This window comes from Herpailurus yagouaroundi, unplaced genomic scaffold (assembly GCF_014898765.1).
Source record: "Herpailurus yagouaroundi ecotype Mexico unplaced genomic scaffold, PumYag 77, whole genome shotgun sequence".
In the NCBI taxonomy this organism is placed as follows: Eukaryota; Metazoa; Chordata; class Mammalia; order Carnivora; family Felidae; genus Herpailurus; species Herpailurus yagouaroundi.
In genome coordinates, this window is record NW_024412388.1 from 46,509,851 (window position 1) to 46,529,257 (window position 19,407).

A 19,407-nucleotide genomic window follows, 5' to 3' on the forward strand; every position below is an offset into this window, starting at 1 on the left:
ACGAATGGCTGAAAACCTGGGATGCTATTTCAGAAAATTCCGTGACTTAAAAAAGCTGGTCTCCAATCTCGGCCTTCCCGGTTATCAGTTACACAAGCCTTGGAAACAATCACCTTAAGTCTCATTTTTCCCAGGGAAGGGGGAGGGGGTGGCGGGTAGAATTTAAGTATCCTCCTCTGTTCTGCTCTGTGCCCAGAGCCTGGCTCCTATGGACTACATCCCCTGGTCCTCTGGGCTTTCTGAAACTCTGGCTTCCAGCTGGGTTCCACCAATGCAAGACGGGCAGGAGATCCGAGTCTGGATGGAGACAGAGGCCAGGGTATTCCATCCCGCATCCTTTCCTTCCTTGTGCTACATCTCTGGCAGTGACTATACTTTTGCTTGGTGGGGGAGGGGATTTCCCCTTCCATCCGGCTCTCCCTGGGCTTCAGCAGATGTATTTCTTCCTAGTATGGAAACAGCTTTGTGCGGTGGCAGGTTTCTGGGAGCTTCACCATCCCTTGTTACCTTACTTAACCTTACCTACCCTTTGTAAGTACCTCTTGCATTAAGTGTCCTCATCTGACCTAGCCAGGGTGGGCTCTGCTTCTTATTAGGACCCCAAGTGACATGTTTAGAGCTCTGTAATTAGCCCTGTAGATAGTGCTTCTGGGAGACTGCATTCCCTTCCGGAGTTTCAACCACCACCGTCTTGCCCGACGTCTCTGAAAGTTGACTACTTTGTAAACCAATGATGTGTGGGTAGTAACTTACTGGTACGGGCTTAAAGTCTCATTGGGGAACCAAGGTAAATTAACTGCAGATACAAAACAGAGTATAATTAAGCACTAAACGATGTCTTACAAAATACGGGCATCCAGAGATCTAGGTTGAATTCTGGCCTTAACACAGATTAAATGAAGGTTCTAGGGCAAATCCCGTCATATCTATGAACCTCAGATTTCTTATGTGTAAAACAAAGAGACTAATATCTACCTCACAGGATCAAAAGAGAGAATATACGGGGAAATGCTTTTGTTGACTCTAAATTAAAACAGGATGATGGTGGTGTTTTGCTGGAGAACCAGTGATGGCCTACTCAGAGTCGAAATTTGAATTCCCCCTAAAATCTTTATAAGAGAAAACTCCCCAAAGCAAGAAAACGGCACCAGCCTCAAACAGTCTAGCAAAGGAAAAAAGACTCCCCCATATTGCCTAATGAGAACAAGTGGGTCCTTTTGCAAGGCTAACAGGCATTTTGTACTTCTCTGTCTCTTTTTTCCTGGGCAGTTGGCCAAATGGAGAATCGATCATTTATGTTTCTGTTTCTTAAAGAAAAACCACTGGGAGCTGAAACGTCAGCATTCTTCGCGGCAACTTGCAAACAATGAAACACAATTGTCTAGGAACCAAGAACTCCTCAATAAGTTCAGCGCATCTGACAGGAGCCTGTTATGGCAGGACAAATTCTCAGGGCTTTGGGGCCCTCGCAGTTATAAGGGGTGACAGATGGGGCGCTTCCATGCAGGTAACACACGCACATGCACCAGGTCAGCAGCCGTCTCCAGGCCTGGTCCAGCTAGCTTGGCCCAACATTAATGCGCACAGAGAACCTTCAGGGAGCACAGGCAGACTCCTGCTCAAAGCCACTTAGACCTCAGTGCTTCCATGAAGGTAGCTGGCCAGCGAGGCTCTCTGTGACCGATGCCCGGTGAACGGCTATCTACCAGGATGCTGGGAGAAGCAGCATCGGCTCCTCAGCAGACTTACTTGTGGCTCTGGGTGAGAACCAGGTCACTGGAGATTTTCGTCCTGTCCTTTAATTACCATTTGTCAGAAGCAGATCTCCATTTGTCAGTAAGGGGGGACTTAGCAAAAATGAAGATCCTGGCCTTCATCCCTACCACTGACTAGGGTCTCCCTGGTAAGGAAGGCAGGGCTCTATCGGGCATGAGTCTGGAGAGAAGTTGAGGACTCCGGGCTCAGTCGTTTCTGTGCTCTCTCTGTAATCTGCCTGCTGGTAGAGGGGCGGCACTCTAGTGTGACTGCACGTAGGAGTCTCAAGTCCTGCTCTAGTGCAGCACGGGGGTTGGTGGGAACAGGAAGGACTACAGTTATCCAAATGCTCCACAAACTAAGCGGAACAGTTCATCTCTTTCAAGGAAGTCCACTGTAGCTACGAATCCACGCCACATCTGCCATTCGAGGCATTTATCACTCATAAGGCTGCAATTTAGAATTCCTCCTGTCAGACTGCCTGTTTTTTTTTTTTTTTTTTTTAATATTTATTTATTTAAAGGTGGGGTGGTGGTAGAGAGAGGGGTTGAGAAAGAATCCCAAGCAGGCTCCACACTGACAGCCTGGACCCGGATGTGGAGCTCCATCCCATGAACCCGGAGATCATGACCTGGGCAGCAAACAAGAGTCAGATGCTCAACCCACTGAGTCACCCAGGTGCTCCCTCCTGTCAGACTTCTTTTTCTACTTATCAACAATATTTAAGCTAAGCAAAAGAAGAGAGCTCATTATTGGACTGCCCTAACAATCTCATAATGTTGCTTAATTATGAAGAAAAAAAGAAAGAAAAAAGAAAACATAAACATTAACCTTTCCCAAGGTGAGCATCTATGAAATCATGATTTGAGTATCTTTTTCTAGGATACCTTATAATAGATATGTAACTATTAAAATAAAGCTTGCTTATGTAACAGCTAGAGAAGAAACTGGTACATATTTTAGAAAATTAAGATTTTTAAAAAGGATGATTCCTACAGCCATACTACAGGGGCACTTAGCATCTGTTATACATCTTAAACTGCAGAGAAAAACTGTATAACATAAATAAAAATAATAGTTCTGATTTGTTAAGCAAATAGGAAAGAAAAGGCAATGGAGAGGGTGTTTTACAGATACTGCCCTAGTTTGTACTTTGAGGCACTTGGCCAATCTTGTATATTATTTTTCTTTTCTTCCTTCTTTCTTACACTTAAAAAAAAATGTATATTATGTGTGTGTGTGTGTGTGTGTGTGTGTGTGTGTGTATAAAGTTATGTCCTGAGGAACTATTTGAAGATATTTAAAAAATTATCATAATATAATATTAGATGAAAAAAAATGTAAGACTATATAAATAGTAATTCCAATTGTATTACGTGTTTATAATTCATATAATACACGTGAAAATACAAAGACAGATTGTAAGTTACACACTGATTTTCTTTGTGTGGTGGAATTATAGATGTTTTCAATTTTTCTCTTTATACTTGTCTGTATTTTCAAAATATTTTACAATAAACATTTGTGAATTCTACAATCAGGAAAATACTTAAATTACGTGTACAAGATGCATCAAGTATCTTGCAGACTTCCTGCTAAATCATTTGTTTTTCAAATATTGTAAATCACTTTTTAAAAGAATGAAACATAGACTGTATGAAGACCAGAACATGGGAACAAAAAATGCTTTTTCATATGTTTTAAAGGTCATTTAATCACATAATTTTCTTATTTTGTGTATTTCCCCCAATTTCTTTCTTAGATTTCACAATAAAAAAGCCTTCTTTAGGGGCGCCTGGGTGGCGCAGTCGGTTAAGCGTCCGACTTCAGCCAGGTCACGATCTCGCGGTCCGTGAGTTCGAGCCCTGCGTTGGGCTCTGGGCTGATGACTCAGAGCCTGGAGCCTGTTTCCAGTTCTGTGTCTCCCTCTCTCTCTCTGCCCCTCCCCCGTTCATGCTCTGTCTCTCTCTGTCCCAAAAATAAATAAATGTTGAAAAAAAAATTAAAAAAAAAAAAGCCTTCTTTAAAGCATTTATAAACAGAAACCTCTCTATGATATCTCAAAATCTCCAAATCTTACTACATATTACTTTAAAAAATATGTTTCTTTTATGGGGTGTTTGGCAACATTAATAGAAATTATAAGAATGAGTAAAATTAGCTGTTATCTTAACAGAACATCTTTTACCTATTTATCTATCATACAGTAAAATATTTAAAATGTATTCAAAAATAACAAAGGGTTTAAGATTCATAAAATCTGAGGGACTATAAAATTTGACAATTTAACTTTTATTTTTGCAGGCATTGCACGATGAAGATAAAATTGAATAAAAGGTGATATGCTCAGAAATTACAAAACTGGGCACAGCAAAGAATTGCCAGCAGTCGCTCCATAATGATTAAAATCTCTTCCCAATGAATACATGCAGTGATTCATCAGTGAAACAAGTAGTTTACTAATAAATGAATAAGTAAAACGTTTAACCATAATGATCATAATCACCCCTTCCCTCAGTCCGTAATATTGGAAGTAAACTGTGTGGTACCTTGAGTTTCATCATGGAATCTTGACATAACTTGTCTCCCCGAGCTGCAGAAACCTCATCAATCCCGATCAGTTTGGCCTTGTACCGGACCCCTTCACCTTTAAACCTCTTTATCAAAGTGGCTTCACTGCGATCCTGACCTGAGAACAGAGAAAAGCATGATTCAGGCATGTAAGTATTCAGGTCCCACTGTCTTTAAATATCCACAGGGCCAAGATTCGGTCTCTGGTTTCACTTCTGTTCTGAGAAAGTCAAATCACTGGACCAAGTAGAAAAGAATGGTAGTTCTCCTGGATGCAAAGTCTGGCTCTATCATTTTAAATCCAGAGGCAAATTACTTCTCTCTGAGCCTCTGTTTTCTCAGGCAAGAGGGGAAAAAAAAAAAAAAAAAAAAGAGTTACAAATAACCAACCCCAGTGGGGCATTAAGATAATTAAATCAGACAACATGTGTAAAGCACCCAGTACTGAGTTTGATACACACTAGGTACTCAACAAGTAATAATCACCCACTGAGTTCATGTCTGACATTCTTGTTACAAGAGTATTAGCACTGAGCCTCTTTGGCATTTCCAGCATTTAATATGACTTTGGCCAGGGTCCAAGACCCTCTTACACCCAATTCCATGGGCTGTTTTATAGTGAGATTCCAGAGTAATTGCTTTGTATCAAGTAATGACCCAGGGACAATTATCAAAAAAACGGTTTTACAATATCTCTTCTGCTAACTCATGTGTGTGTAGAAATTGGCTACTTGGTAAGGTGCGCCCATATCCCGCAACAGCCCTTCTCAATAATTACTAACATAATATTTTGCTAAGACGTGTCAACCAGAAGTTCAAATACATCCTTATAAAATAAGGACAGTAAAGTTACTGCTACCTGAGTGCTTCATGGGAGATGTTTTATAAACTTTATCCCCACTCTTCATAAAAACTCAACTATATCCATTTTGTAGACAATGAAGATGAAGGTCATAAAATTCAAGGAGCTTGTGCAAGTTCACATGGTCAGAAAAAAAGATGAATACACCGTAATTAAAATTTCTAATATCATCAAACTTTCATATAACTCATCAGAGTATGGGGCATTGCACATATGGTTCTTAAAACCTGGAGCACCCTAGTCTCCTGATATTCATCTCCTGGAACATCATTAACTTGAACTTCCAATACCTCCTCCATCAAGCCTTCCATCATTGGTCAGAAACTCTGAGCTGAGCACATTAGAGCTAACTCAGCCTACTTCTCTCTATCTATACGATGTGCGAACTAAGGCCTTTCCATAATGTGGGGCTGAGAATTATTTCAGCTGAAAATAGAGGGGGGAAGAAAACAATAGCAATGATTAACCACTGCACAATGCTTTCCTACTGAAAGAAACACAACTTGCATTTCATTCATCGATTCAATCATCCCTTACTGAGCATCTCCTCTGTGCCAGACGCTATCAGTGACTGCAACAAATGTATGAGACTAAGTCTGTGCCCCTATATGCTCAAGAGTTTGGTGACCGAAAATAAAAAATGCGTAAATGTGCATCGGGCCGGTTGTGTAAGAAGGTACGGCTTTATTTGGCCATCCTCATTTCAAAGTAGGGCTTTCTCACTTGAAAGCCAACTAACCTGTCTGCCGAGCTTCAGTTTCCTCATCTGACGGATGTTGGATAAAATATCCACCGTCAGATTCATTGCAAATAGTAACTTAGAGGAGACAGTGTGTGCAAAGCATGGATTCACATGGTGAGTGCTCAGAAAATGGCAGCTGTCACCACTATTACCAGCCCAGTGAATGAAGAAGAGAAGACAGAATGCTGAAGGAAGGAGGGCACAAAGGAATGTCTGCAGAACCAGACCCCTAATTTCCAGCTGGTGCTTTTTCCCCCTGTACCCTTGCTGACTCCTCGTATAGTAGTAAAGCCTTTGAATTATAGTCCACAAAGCAGATATAACATATGCATAATTAGCCATGATCTGTAATTGACGTAAAAATTAAGGCCCAGGGTTCTGTGAGGGTAGATTGTCAGAGATTAAAGCTAAGAACAAAGAGGACATTTTCCAGGATAAACCCTGTGCAGACACCTACCCAAACAACAGGGCCATGTACGACAAGTTACCTCTCCTTGCATTACCATGGGGTGTCGGGTAGGAGTGGCCTATGGCTTACTCTGTTTCTTGGGAAGGTTTTCTTACTCTACCACGAATACCATCTCAGCCTTTTCAACCCATGATATTATTTCAGTCACTAATCAAATCCCTTTTACTATGAGGGACTTCTCCAAGCTTTACTTATAATAACCATTCCAGGTAGTATTTATCATGTTCTGTACAAAGCACGTTGTATACACCAACTTGTTTAACCTTAGAAGTAACCCTAGAGGTATGTGCTTTTACCCAGGTTTAGTAAATGAGAATCTAAATGAAACATCTAAGAGGCCAAGTAACTTGTCCAAACTCACTCAGTGGGACCTGAATCCAGATATGTCTGATGCCAAAGCCCAGGCTCATGGTTTGCTTATGTTCTTGAAGCCTGTTCTCTTAACCACCATGATTAACTGCTTCTCACTCTACCTTACTTCCCCATCTTTATGTTATACACAAACTCACCTGGTCCAAATCTGTTGACACCCAATACACTGGCATCATTAAAATTCCACTGGAGAGACAGCTTGAAAATGGAACAGGGGCGCCTGGGTGGCTCAGTCACTTAAGCGTCCGACTTCAGCTCAGGTCACGATCTCGCGGCCCGTGAGATCGAGCCCCGCGTCAGGCTCTGAGCTGATGGCTCGGAGCCTGGAGCCTGCTTCCGATTCTGTGTCTCCCTCTCTCTCTGCCCCTCCCCCGTTCATGCTCTGTCTCTCTCTGTCTCAAAAATAAATAAATGTTAAAAAAAAAAATGGAACAAATAGCTTCCGGCCTCTACATCATGTCCCGCAAATTGTCCATGAGTCAGATACAAAGACAGCCTTAAGAAACATTTATCAAAGCACAGAGCTCTACCAAGGAGGGCGCTTCAAAAGGAGACAGAGCCAGATCAGGTGAACAAGGGCAGAGATTAATAAGAAAATATTAGGCCATTTAGAGGAAAGTAGGGAGCCCAATTTAGATTAGGACCCAGGGCCAAGCTAATTTGTATGAAGGGCACTTATGCAGTAGATAATCCAGTTTCTCATTAAATGCTCCACCATTAAAAGGGTAATTTTTCATGAGCACATCTTGAGCAAGGTCTCAGTTATATTAGTTAAGAAATAAATAACAGATATCAGAGCCATAAGGCTATTCCATCAGAGGCACATACGATCTGAGAGTGCTAGGGAAAGGGTCAGTCTTCACACATCACAAGTCATCGTGCATCCCCAGACTATTTCGCTGAAAGCACCACTGACCATAGACGTCAGGATGGACAAAAGAAAGGACCTATGTTTAAGCGACATCATCATCGTCACTATCAATTATTGACCATTTACCACACCAGTCGCTGTGCCAAGATTTTACATGCAAACTCTCATTTAAGCCTCACACCTGCTCTTTAACTTACAGTCTGTCACCTGCCCTATTTTACAGAAGATAATGTCAATGACCAACACCAACAGCAGAGCCTGAATTTTTTAAATAACAGCTTTATTGAGATATAATTCCCATGCCATTCAATTCAATCTCTACAAGAAGGCAACCTCGGCAACCACTCAACTAGTTTCAGCCTATATGGACTTGCCTATTTTGGAAGCAAACTGCATTTCATATAGATGGTAGCATACAATGTGTGGTCCTTTGTAACTAGCTTCTTTCTCTCATCATCACATTTTTAAGGTTCTTCCATGTTACAGCATGTGCCTGTACTTCATGTCTTTTTTGGGGGAGGGGGGGCTGAGTAATATTCCATTGCATCAAGATACCACATCAGCTGATGGACATTTAGGCTGTTTCCATTTGGGGGCTATTATGAACAATGCTGCTATGACACTGGTGTATCAGTTACTGTGTGGGCATAGTTTTCAATTCTTAGTATTATACCATTTCTCTCCTAGGTATAATACTGGGTCATACGGTAACTCTATGTTTAAAGTTTTAAGAAACTATCAAAGTGTTTTCCCAAAGTGGCTGTACCGGTTTACAATCCCACCTGCAAAGTACTAGGGTTTCCGTTTCTCTACCAGATAGTCTTGCCAATATTTGTGTCTTTTTTGCTTTAGCTGTCCTCGTGGGTGTTCAGTGATATCACAGTTTTCTTTTGCATGCTCCTCAAGACTAATGACATCGAGCATCTTTTCTTGTGCTCAGTGTCCTTTTGCAAATCTTATCTGGAGAAATGTCTATTCAAATCTGACACGGTCAAATACGGTAGCCTGAATTTGAACCTGGGTGTTATGAAAAATCTCATACTTTTAACCATTAGGCAATTTGGCCTCGGTTGACCTTACACCATACTCTGTCATAGCCCTTTGACTTTTTACTTTGTGTCACAGCTATTTGTGTAGATGCCTTGTGGAGCCTACAGTAAATTGGCAGCTGTCTTACTAAGTACATCCTAAACACACACACCATGCCTGATCTTCTCAGACCTTACCCCTCTTAATCTAGGGCTACTGGAAATACGCATAGTCATCATTCTATAAAGGAAGAAACCAAGACCAGAGAGGTAACTAAAATTGCTGCAAGCTGAGCGGGGAATAGGATCTCATCCTGTCCCATTCCAAGACCTGAGATCTTCACTCGGAGGCAATAGGGTTTAATGGCCCAGAACCAGAGCTCTGTATTCAAAGGACTTGCATTCTGGTCCCTGCTCTCCCATCCACTCCCCTAATTGTGATGCGTTGGGCAAGTTCCCTTCCATGTCTGCCACAGTGTCTTTGTCTGTGTAGAGTAAATAATAACCATTGCTCCCCTACTGGGTCATTGGGTAGGTCAAAGAAACGACACATAGACAGCAATGTAGGACAGTGACCGACAGAGCTCAATCAAAACTGACCACTGTTACCTGGGTGATCATACTTCCAGTTTGTCTGGGGCAGTCCTGTATACACCTTTTGTCCTGATGCTATTATTCCTATCGTCCTATTACTCTCAAAATTATCCCAGTTTGGATAACAAATTGTGTGGTCATCCTAACTGTATCATCATCATTTGTATATGACACTGCCCCGCGGCATTCTTTGTGCTAGGCAATGTGCTACCTAGGTATGCAGAAAGAGTCTCCTCTCCCATTTGGGGGATGCCACATTTTAGAAAGGGACACATATGGCTTTACAAAATATGACTGTGAATGTCATGGGGAGCTGAGGGGAAGAGAGATCACTTGTTTGGCGGGGAGGGAATTAGGAACAGCGGCAGAGGTAAAATGTCATTCGAGGAAGGCTTGGTGAGAAAGCAGGGTTCATCAAGCAGATAAGTGAGGGAGAAACTTCCAGAAGAGCAAAAAGCATGATGATATTTGGGGGAAAGTGAGTCACTGGGCTAGTCTAGTCTGAGTGTTTCTCAGCCCTGGCTATGTTTTAGAATCACCTTGGGAACTTTTTTCAGATTCTGGCTAGAATGGTTTTGGGCGAGCCTGGGCCCATTAATGTGCTCGAGAAGCACTGTATTAGAGCACAGGCCTCATGTGATGCAGACCAAGGCTGTGGGGGCCTATTCCTGGAAGGCCTGAAGCTTTGGACTCTGTTCTCTAGGCCACAGGAGCGCTTCATGACCCTGTCTGTTCTGAGGATTAGATGTAAATAACACTGGGGCAACATTGGGGGAAGTATAAGGTTCTCACTGATTGATGGATTGACCATGCATTCTTTAATTCACTCAGTCAATATATATTAACTACCTACTATGTGTTCGTTTTTTTTTTAAGCTTTTTTATTTATTTTGAGAGAGTGGGGAGGGGCAAAGAGAGGGGGGGACAGAGGCTCCAAAGCAGGCTCTGTGGTGACAGCAGAGAGCCCAATGAGGGGCTCAAACCCTCGAACCGTGAGACCATGACCTGGGCCAAAGACAGACGCTTATCCGACTAAGCCATCCAGGCACCACCCCCCACCCCCACTATGTGTTCTAAGGTGCTAGAGATACAGCAGTGAACAAAACATAAATACCCCTGCACTCATGGACATGCCACAGACATTTTTAATTCTAATATAATGGAGAATCACCTGTAAAACAACAACAACGACCACCCCCCCCTCCCAAAATCCCAAATCGCAGATTCCTAAATAGCATCTAGCGAGACTCTGAGTCTAGTGGGAAGGACCCAGTAGTCTTTGAGGAAGACCTGTCTCCTGTATCTGGATCAACTCTGTCTGCTGGATCCCTTCTTAGAAACAGAAATTCAGAGTGGTCATACTGCCTAAACTGATACATCTAGGTCAGAGCCAGAGCCAGGATTTAAGAAAAGGTCTGCCTCGGTTCACAGAACCAGGATTTCCAGGGTTACGATTTTTATTTTTAACCACATGTCTCTCTTAGTAAAATATTTTTGAACCTATAAATAAATTTTAAAAAAGAGGTGTATTTCTGTATAATTTACCTACATGTAGTATAAACATGTACCACTTATAAACTACATATTAATATTATTAGAGCTCATCAGTCTTAAAATGTTTTAGTTTAGAACCAAATATAAATAGATGTCTCATAATTTCCCACATCCCCAGCAGATTATCTTGCATACCCCGGGGGTGTCTGCATCTCATAATGCTTTCTTCCTTGCATATTTCTCTGAGAAGTAACAATTTGAAAAGTCCTCAGGGAGTCACGGCAAGCCTACCATCATAATAAAACATTTGGGTTTCCAAGAATGGTCCATTGCTAATTTTACAATGGACAACTGGTAACCCTAGGGGGTGATATCCTTCATGGACAGCGGGGGTAGGCAGGGTGCACATCCATTACTCTTAAGCATCTGGAGGCACCCGGGAGACGCCGGAGAGATGCCTCCAGGGTCACCCCCTAATCCCTGCCCCATGCTGCCTCCAAAGAGATCTAGCCCCAATGCCACCTCATCACCACACTACCACCCTTGAAATGTCATTGCCTTCAACCTGCCCACAACAGGTGGCCTCCTCTCCTCCCATCTCATTTCTGCTTAATCTCCAGTCCTACGGGCCAGGCTTCGCCATGCCCCTTGCCCATGCTATTTCCTCTTCTCTGACTTGCCTTGTCTACTTGATAAATGTTGCAAGTATACCTTCCAATCAAATACATCGTCTGCTCTGAGGGCTGGCACTTTTTTTTTTTTTTTTTGAAGAACTCCTCCTTTCCTAACCCCCATACCCCACTGACTAAAATGAACATCTTTAACGTATCTTATAACGCACCTCTTGAACCCATCAACCTCACTTTCGACCCCTTTCTGCCATTTCTCTCACATTCTGGCCTTTTTCCAGATCCTCCAACAGAGGACTTTATCTTCCTGCCTCCTTCTCTGTACTTGAACTCCACCAGAGCAGGGGCTGGGGCGGATTCATCTGTGGTTTCTGAACCTAGCATGGTACCTGACACAGAGTGGACCCACAGTGCCCAGATCTCCTGAATAATTGAAATAAATGAATGAATTTATTTCTTTATTCAAAAGAGGCAAGTAGACTCCTGGAGCCAGAATCACTATGGGGAAGTGTAAGGGGTCACTAAACACCCCTTCCATACAGACCCTATTTCAAAGCTATTCTGTGAGTGTGATGCACTTAGTCTCCAAGGAATAAAATCCCTAATGGGATAACGTAAATGTCACACCCATAGTTATTTTAACTGTTGCCTTTGCTTTGAGCCATTCAGGAAGAGCGTTTCTCAACCTCATCACAACCTGATCCCCTTATAACCCAGGAAATTCCTCTCCTCAGAATTTAAATCGAGGCAGTCCCCAGGGCGCCGAGTAAATTCTGCGGTTTGAACAGCCCTCAAGGATGCCGTCAGGACGAACACTGAGACCCTGTCTCGGAACAGAAGGCACTGCCAACGTGGAGGTCCCACACTGGGAATGACCTGGCAGAAGCTTCAACTACGAGGCACCTTTGTCAGAAGTCAGGATCCAGAGGAAGCAGGCAATTAGCATTTTTTAGGACAATGAGCCCGACAGCCCACAGAATCCACCAGAGTAATAAACGGTCTCTGTCTCCTGCTCCAGGCTGTTCACTAAAGACTGCTAATGGTCAAATAAAAGATATTTCACAGCCAAGATTATTTTCTCTTTACCTCTCTCCTACTCTCATCACAGATTATAATGAGCACAGCCACAGAAACTCACACAAGAGCCAAGATAAGTGGGGTTTTTTTCTCCCTAATGTGGTCAGCCTGGTTGTGAATTCCTTTAGCTTTTGACAGTTACAGTATTTCCCTGTCTAGCAGAGGTCAACTTCAACAAATTTCTTATACTGAGTTGAGTGTTCACTTCTATGTTTAGATACTTATACATCTAAGGAAGTGTCTCAGTCAGCTCTGTAACAAAAATACCACAGATGGGGTGGCTTAAACAACAGTTCTGGGGACTGAAAGTCCAAGATCAAGGTGGTCAGAGTGAGTGTGCTATCTCTCTTCCTTTTACAAGGGCACTAATTCCATTACAGGGGTGACCCTTGTGACTTAATCTAAACCTAATTACCTCCCCAAAGCCCCACCTCCAATACCACCACATGGGGCATTAGGGCTTCAATGTATGAATTTCCTTGGGTGGACGGCTAGGGGGGAGGGTAAGACACCAACATGCAGTCTATAATGAGGGGGCCAGAATTTGGAAGGAGGAGTAAAAAGCTGGGTGATACCTGAAGACAAGCCTGTCCAATTTTCATAAACTGTCTTAGTGAATAATCGTGACACCTTGGAAACAAACACTGCAACCCACTGGATGGGAGGAGGCTGGGGCACAGGAAGCGAAGTCACTGGCATAACGCCACACTGCCCGTGAGGGGCGTGATGTCTAACTCTTGGGAGTCCAGTGGTGTTTTAGTAGCTCTGTAACTTTGTGTGTATCTAATACTGGGAAAGTTATTTAACTTTTCTGAGTGTTAGCTTCTCCATCTCTAAAACACTGTAGTTATCTGCACTCCTCTCTAGGACAGTTAGAAGGGTTATATGAAATAATACACATTTTCCTCTTTGCACACTCCCTGGCACATCAGTCATTCAGTAAATATTTATTGCCTTCCTCCTCCCCAAAGACTGTATTTCACATTAAGCACCAGTGGCCCAAAGCTAACCCTAGCAAAGTCTATGGCAGTGGGAGTGATGCTCCCAGCTGTTTGGGAAATTTTTTTGGTTGCCTGGGAATAAGTGTGCAGTTAGGAACAGGATGTTCCTTCCTGAAGGCAACCGCAAAGATCAACTTATGAATTATTAACAAAATACCCAAACTGAGACATCCTCCCTCCTTCTGCATATCTATCTGAATCACCAGGCCATCCATCTTGATGATAAGAAAATTTCAAAGAGGTTCCCCCCTCCACCCCACCCCATCTAACATGATTCTATCCACTGCTGAAAGAGCTCTGTGGTCTGTTATGTTGTCCAACTTAAGAACAGATTGTGGGGGGAATTTCCGAGCCCAGCAGCAGAGATAACTTATTTTACTTAGAATTCTATCTTGCAATTATCCAGGTGTTGATTTGCAATGGACAAATAATTATGTATCCTGGCTGCGTAGGAGAGAATGCTGATTTTGTGTAATTAACTAGCTGGGTAGTGAGCAGAATAAGGAGAACAGCACATTTAGGGGGCTGTTAAAATGTGCTTTTATGAACATGGTTGCTGTCATTATTGCTAAAAGGTAAACTAATTAAGGAGCTAAAATAATATTCAAGCTATTATTCATGCACACATTCCCTTAAAAAAGATGTTCTTCATTGGTACTTCTGAAAAGAGCTCTCTATAAAGAGCATCTAGAATCCACCAGCATCTTTCTGTGTAAAGCCAAGTACTAAGATTCCAAAGATTCTAATTCGAAAGGCTGGGAATCTGCATTTTCAAAGACTGGCCCTCTGACTCTGAGGCTGTGTCAGATTGGAGACAACTGCAGTATAAAGCAGGGTCCGTCAGTGACTCCGTATAGATGACCTGATCCTTATGCTCTGATGGTGGGTTCTTCTTTCATTTGAGGTCTACTAGTACTCATTTCTCGTTCTTCTTCCTTCCTTCCTTCCCACCCCTCCCTCCCTTCTCTTTCTTTTCTCTCTCTCCCTCCCTCTCTTTCCCTCCCTTCCTTCTTTCTTCTCTTTTTCTCTCTTCCTTTTCTTTCTTCCTTCCTTCCATCCCTCTCTCCCTGCCTTCCTTCCTTGCTTTCCTGTTGGAAAAAAGGGAGAAATTTCATGTTTTTAAGATTGTAAAGATAATCTGTAATCTTCTGTGGTTGAGTCCTTTTGAACCCCTCCATGAAGACCAAGAAACTTTGTATATCCTGCTAATTTGGGCCTGTCTGGGACTAACCAGTCTGGCTTCTAATCTGCAGCTTTATTTTTACATGCCTGCTTACTGACAGCCTGAAGATGGCCCGTACCACTGGCCTTTCAGGTGACTTACGGCTAGGCTTCTGTCTTTTTCCTGGTGGCCAAGGGGCAAACTAGTGTGTGTTGCCACTAATATCAGACCAAAGCAGAGAACAGGCTTTAGAGGATTTGTTACGTCCTTCTTTATCACACCTTTATTCCTTACAGCGACTGAGAATGGTACAAGTTATTTGTCCCTTCTTACAGGGGACACTACTGAGGCTGCAAGAGGGTAAAGACGTGCCTAAGACAACAGGGCGAGGAAAAGGGAGAACCAGGAGTGCCAAAAAATAAATCTAGTTAATCAGAAGAAGTTTTAAGGGAGAGATTCTGAAGATTTGGGCTGGCAAGAAGTAGGATCACAGAGGGCAGGGAAGGACACAAGTCTGAGTCCACAGCCACAGCTTTTATTTTTGTTTCTGTCACTTGCAACTGAAAGGGTCCTATCCTGGGTGTGGTGTGGCTTGGATGAAGGCAGAAGCTGAAGTAAAAAATACAACAGGCGTGGGGGCAGGGCAGGGAAATGAAAGAGGGGAAGAACAGCGTCCAGGAGAGACCCGGGTTCTCAGCTGGCTTTGACTTTCAGAAGCCTCTCAGCTGACAGCAAGTTATTTCACCTCTCTGCAAATGAGGATGTTAACACTCATCTTGTAGGATTATTGTAAGAACTAAGTGCCATCACATATTTGAAGCATCCAACATGGGTGGGTCGGGCAGCTCCTGGCCAGTATCATGTGATGACAACATTTTCACCCCTTTCCTGTGGACTGCAGTCTACAGGTAGTACGTCTCCCAGACCCAGTTTTAGGTGGTGACATACTGGCTCAGGAAGGCTCTTGGGTGAGTTGCTCTCAGGGAATTGCCTTCCGCCCAAGAGAGTCACCTCACCCACAGCTGTATTCCCCTCACCTCACTCCCTGGCGTGTTTTGCTTTGTAACGCTCACAAACTTCTGTGACTCTACAGAAGTACGACTTTTAAAAAGCCTGAAAGTTGGGGCGCCTGGGTGGCGCAGTCGGTTAAGCGTCCGACTTCAGCCAGGTCACGATCTCGCGGGCCGTGGGTTCGAGCCCCGCGTCAGGCTCTGGGCTGATGGCTCAGAGCCTGGAGCCTGTTTCCGATTCTGTGTCTCCCCCTCTCTCTGCCCCTCCCCCTTTCATGCTCTGTCTCTCTCTGTCCCAAAAATAAAAAAACGTTGAAAAAAAAATTAAAAAAAAAAAAAAAGCCTGAAAGTTCTTTAGAAGCATTTAAATACAGATTTCAGTATTTCTTTGAGCCCCTGAATGGCCTAAAGTTCTGATTTTTATTACTTGATGGTGTCAGAAACGATGCTTTCATTTCATCAGGGTGTTGGGGGAGGAAAAAAAAAATAGTAATTTTCTCTACCTTTATAGGTTCTTGGCTGAGACCTTCCTGGAATAAAAGAGAGATTAGCAGCAGAAAAACAAACAGAAGTTTAATAACACGTACACCTCGTGTAGTCATGGGAGAGACCCAAAAAACTGAGTAACTCTCACCTCACTCCCCACTGCCCCTGTAGCTCACGTCCAGTCCAGTCAAGGACAGAGTGATTAGATGGGTGGGGGTAAAAGTCCAAGGCCCAAGCCTTGACTTGCCGACTAGCCTCAAGGCCGAAGGACAAAGCAGAGCTGCATGCCCTTGGCTGCAGCTGTACCACAGCCTAGCCCCAGGCTCTGCTGAGTCCTGTACCTGCACTCCCCATCGGGGCTGATTCTGGGGGCATTCCCCAATAAGCTTTCTAGAGCAAATCTCGGTCTCTGCCATTGGTTTCCTCGGAACTTCATCAAAGCCCACACAAAATCAATGCATTTGAGAAAGAGCGTTCTGAAAGACGGGGGGTTGGGAGGGTCTTGGTGTGGAGAGGCAAACCAGCAAGTGCCTGCAATAGCCCGATAGAGAGAGTAGGAGGGCTCAGGAACAGCACCCAGGGCTCACGTTACTAGAAACAGATATTGATGTTCCATGAGACTCAGCTTAATCAAGAAGGTGAATCTAGGGCTAATACCCTCTCACCAGATGCATCTCAAAGGCCCTCGGCAAAAACGTTGAGTGTTTGCCAGCCGCTGTTGCACCTGAGTCTGCAGAGGCGAGTGGAGTGGCCGGCCACCCAAGGGCATCCTCACCACCACCGGCACTGGGAGGTACTGAGGGGTTTGCTCTTCTGAAATCCACAACTTGCCCTCCGCCCCTTTGGCAAATGCACCTCATAGCACATACCAGGGAGGCGTTTACAAAACAGGCGTTTACAAAACGCTGGAAGCTGATGACAAGTGAAGACGACTTTGTTCTCAAGTGAAAAATAACAGATGCATTTTTAAACCTTTTCTATTTTCATTCTTTAAAACAACTGGTTTTTTTCCCTTTCTAATTACAAAGTGACACATGCTCAAACCTTAAAATCTGGAAAATGCAGGAGAGAAAATAAAGGGGAAAGTCACCCATGATGCATTCCAGGGATATCTACGGTTTCATTGGAGTACATACTCTTCAAAACTTTCCTAAGTGTACACGCACACACGAACACATACATTTCTCAAAAAAAAAAATGTATTCATGCTGTAAATCTGTAGCTTGCTTCTTTCATTTGGCAGTGCATTATATATTTTCTCCCATATTGATATTTTTTGTAACACGATTCTTAGTGGCTGCATATCTCATCATATGGATGCATCCGTGATTCATCGACTCAATCTCCTATCATCAGACGGTTATGTTTCCAGTTAAAAACAGTGCAAACAAATACGATACTGAGAATTCCTCATAAAGACAGTAGAAAGATGGATTTTCCCTGTGAGAATGCCTCCATGGTGTCTTTCTACACATATCAGAGTGGATGCTTCTTTATGTCCCCCTCCCCTTGTTCCATTCCAGAGAAGTGTGGGCTCGCAACAGACAAATGTGTGGAAACACCTGCAAAATTGACCTCTCCCACTGTCTTTCTTTGGGAGCAACATAGGAGGGCGAAGGAAGGTTGTCTGTATGCTTTGGATTACAAAAGAATCCTTGTAAGCTCTGGACATGGTGCCCACAGAAAGCCGAGCCACCGCGAGCAAAGAAGTGAGAAGCAGGAGAATCGGATTTATTCCGAGGTCACAGGGCAGCACGCAGCAGCCAGACCCCGGGGCTGGAGTTCTCACCCAATGTGCGTGAGCACTCGTAATGCGAAAGCCTGCTCTTGGACCTAGACAGAGGTTAATTAAACCACAGCTGGACAAGGGTTTCTATTTTCACATGCAGCCTGCAATTGGCCAGGAACTTCCTTCTGCAGCAGCTACAACTTTTGTGGGGTCATCTCCATTAGAAAAACACAAGAGGATTTAATTGGGTGCCTCTGCTGCCAACTTGTTTGCAGACTATTTTTTAAGGGAGATTATTTTGGTCCTGGTATATTCTGGTACGAGCAAGGCTCATGCTTTATCTTCCACCTGCCTTCTGAACAAGAGGGCTGTGTATACTATCGACTGATTAAATTATTTCTTTAGAGCACAAAGAAGTATTTGTGATGAAGGCAACAGAGAGGGCAAATCAATTATTTACTGAGAAGGCTGCAGTATAAATTACATTTGATTAAACTCAGAGATAGATCTCGGTGATGGAGGTTTTAAGTGGAATGTGCAGGAACAGACAGTGACTAAGTGCCCCCCGACATCACTAGTAATGAATGCAAGGGCAGGGGCCCAGCCCTGACACCCTTGTGTTTCTAACAGAGTCAGCCTAATATTTGTCCATGCCACAAACACGTGTTGAATGCCTATGATGTAGCACTGGCCCCAGAGCCAGAGTACAGTCAGGAACAAGAGAGAGAAAACAAAGTCCCTGTTCTCCTGGAGCTTCTGATCGAAAAGGGGAAGGAAGATAATAAGCCAGTAAATAAATTATGAACAAGATGGGTGCAGATAGTGAAAAGTGTTATGAAGATGATAAAACAGTCTGATGAAATGAAGAGTGACGGGAAGGATTCGTGGGCTGGCCCAGGAAGGCATTTCTGTAAGAAATGACATTTGGAAGGAACCGTGAGCAGCAAGAAAAGGGCAGTCATGCCAGGAGGGAATGTGTTTGGCCTGTTTACAAAACAGAGAGAAGCCAGTGTGATGGGAGCAGAGCAGTCTAGCGGGAGGAGGTGGGAAGTGGCTGCAAAGAAGAGGGAGTGAGGGCTCCTTCCTGTGCTGCCTTAGAAGGCAGGGAAAGCACTGGGGATCTGGTTCCAGTGCCATCAGAGGCAACTGGGGGCCATCAGGCAGGCTTGTGACTCACCTGTTGTAAAAATTTCTCTGAACGCCCTGCAGCAAAAGGGGGCAGAGTCGAAGCCAGAGTTCCTGTGTGGTCCAGGAGAGAGATGGGATGAGAATGATGGCAGCAGACAGGGAGGAGGGGTGCTGAATCAAGATACACCACGGAGGACTGGCGGATAGGGCTTACTCGCAGACTGTCCATGTAAGAAGCAGGAAAAGGGAGGAAGTAAGCGCAACAGCTGAGTTGTGGCATCAGGACCTGAGCGGGAGGCAGTCACCTCCTGATACCAAGTCCTCCTAATCAGTGATGGCCGCAAAGCCACTGGAACCTGGTAACTTAACGTTCAAGGCCTTTCAAATCCCAGCTGTGTGCAGGGCGTGTGGGATTTAGGAAATGCGA

The 19,407-nt window shown here is 43.7% G+C and overlaps 1 protein-coding gene across 16 annotated transcripts in view; it reads right to left on the reverse strand.

Moving 5' to 3' along the window:
* Positions 1–19,407, reverse strand: part of DAB1 (DAB adaptor protein 1) — a 1,153,213-nt gene that overhangs the window by 145,237 nt on the left and 988,569 nt on the right. For all 16 annotated transcript variants that reach the window (XM_040470386.1, XM_040470387.1, XM_040470384.1 and 13 more), the window contains one exon: positions 4,305–4,444. In XM_040470386.1, coding sequence (XP_040326320.1) covers positions 4,305–4,444 — 140 coding nt within the window. The remainder of the gene's footprint in view (positions 1–4,304; positions 4,445–19,407) is intronic.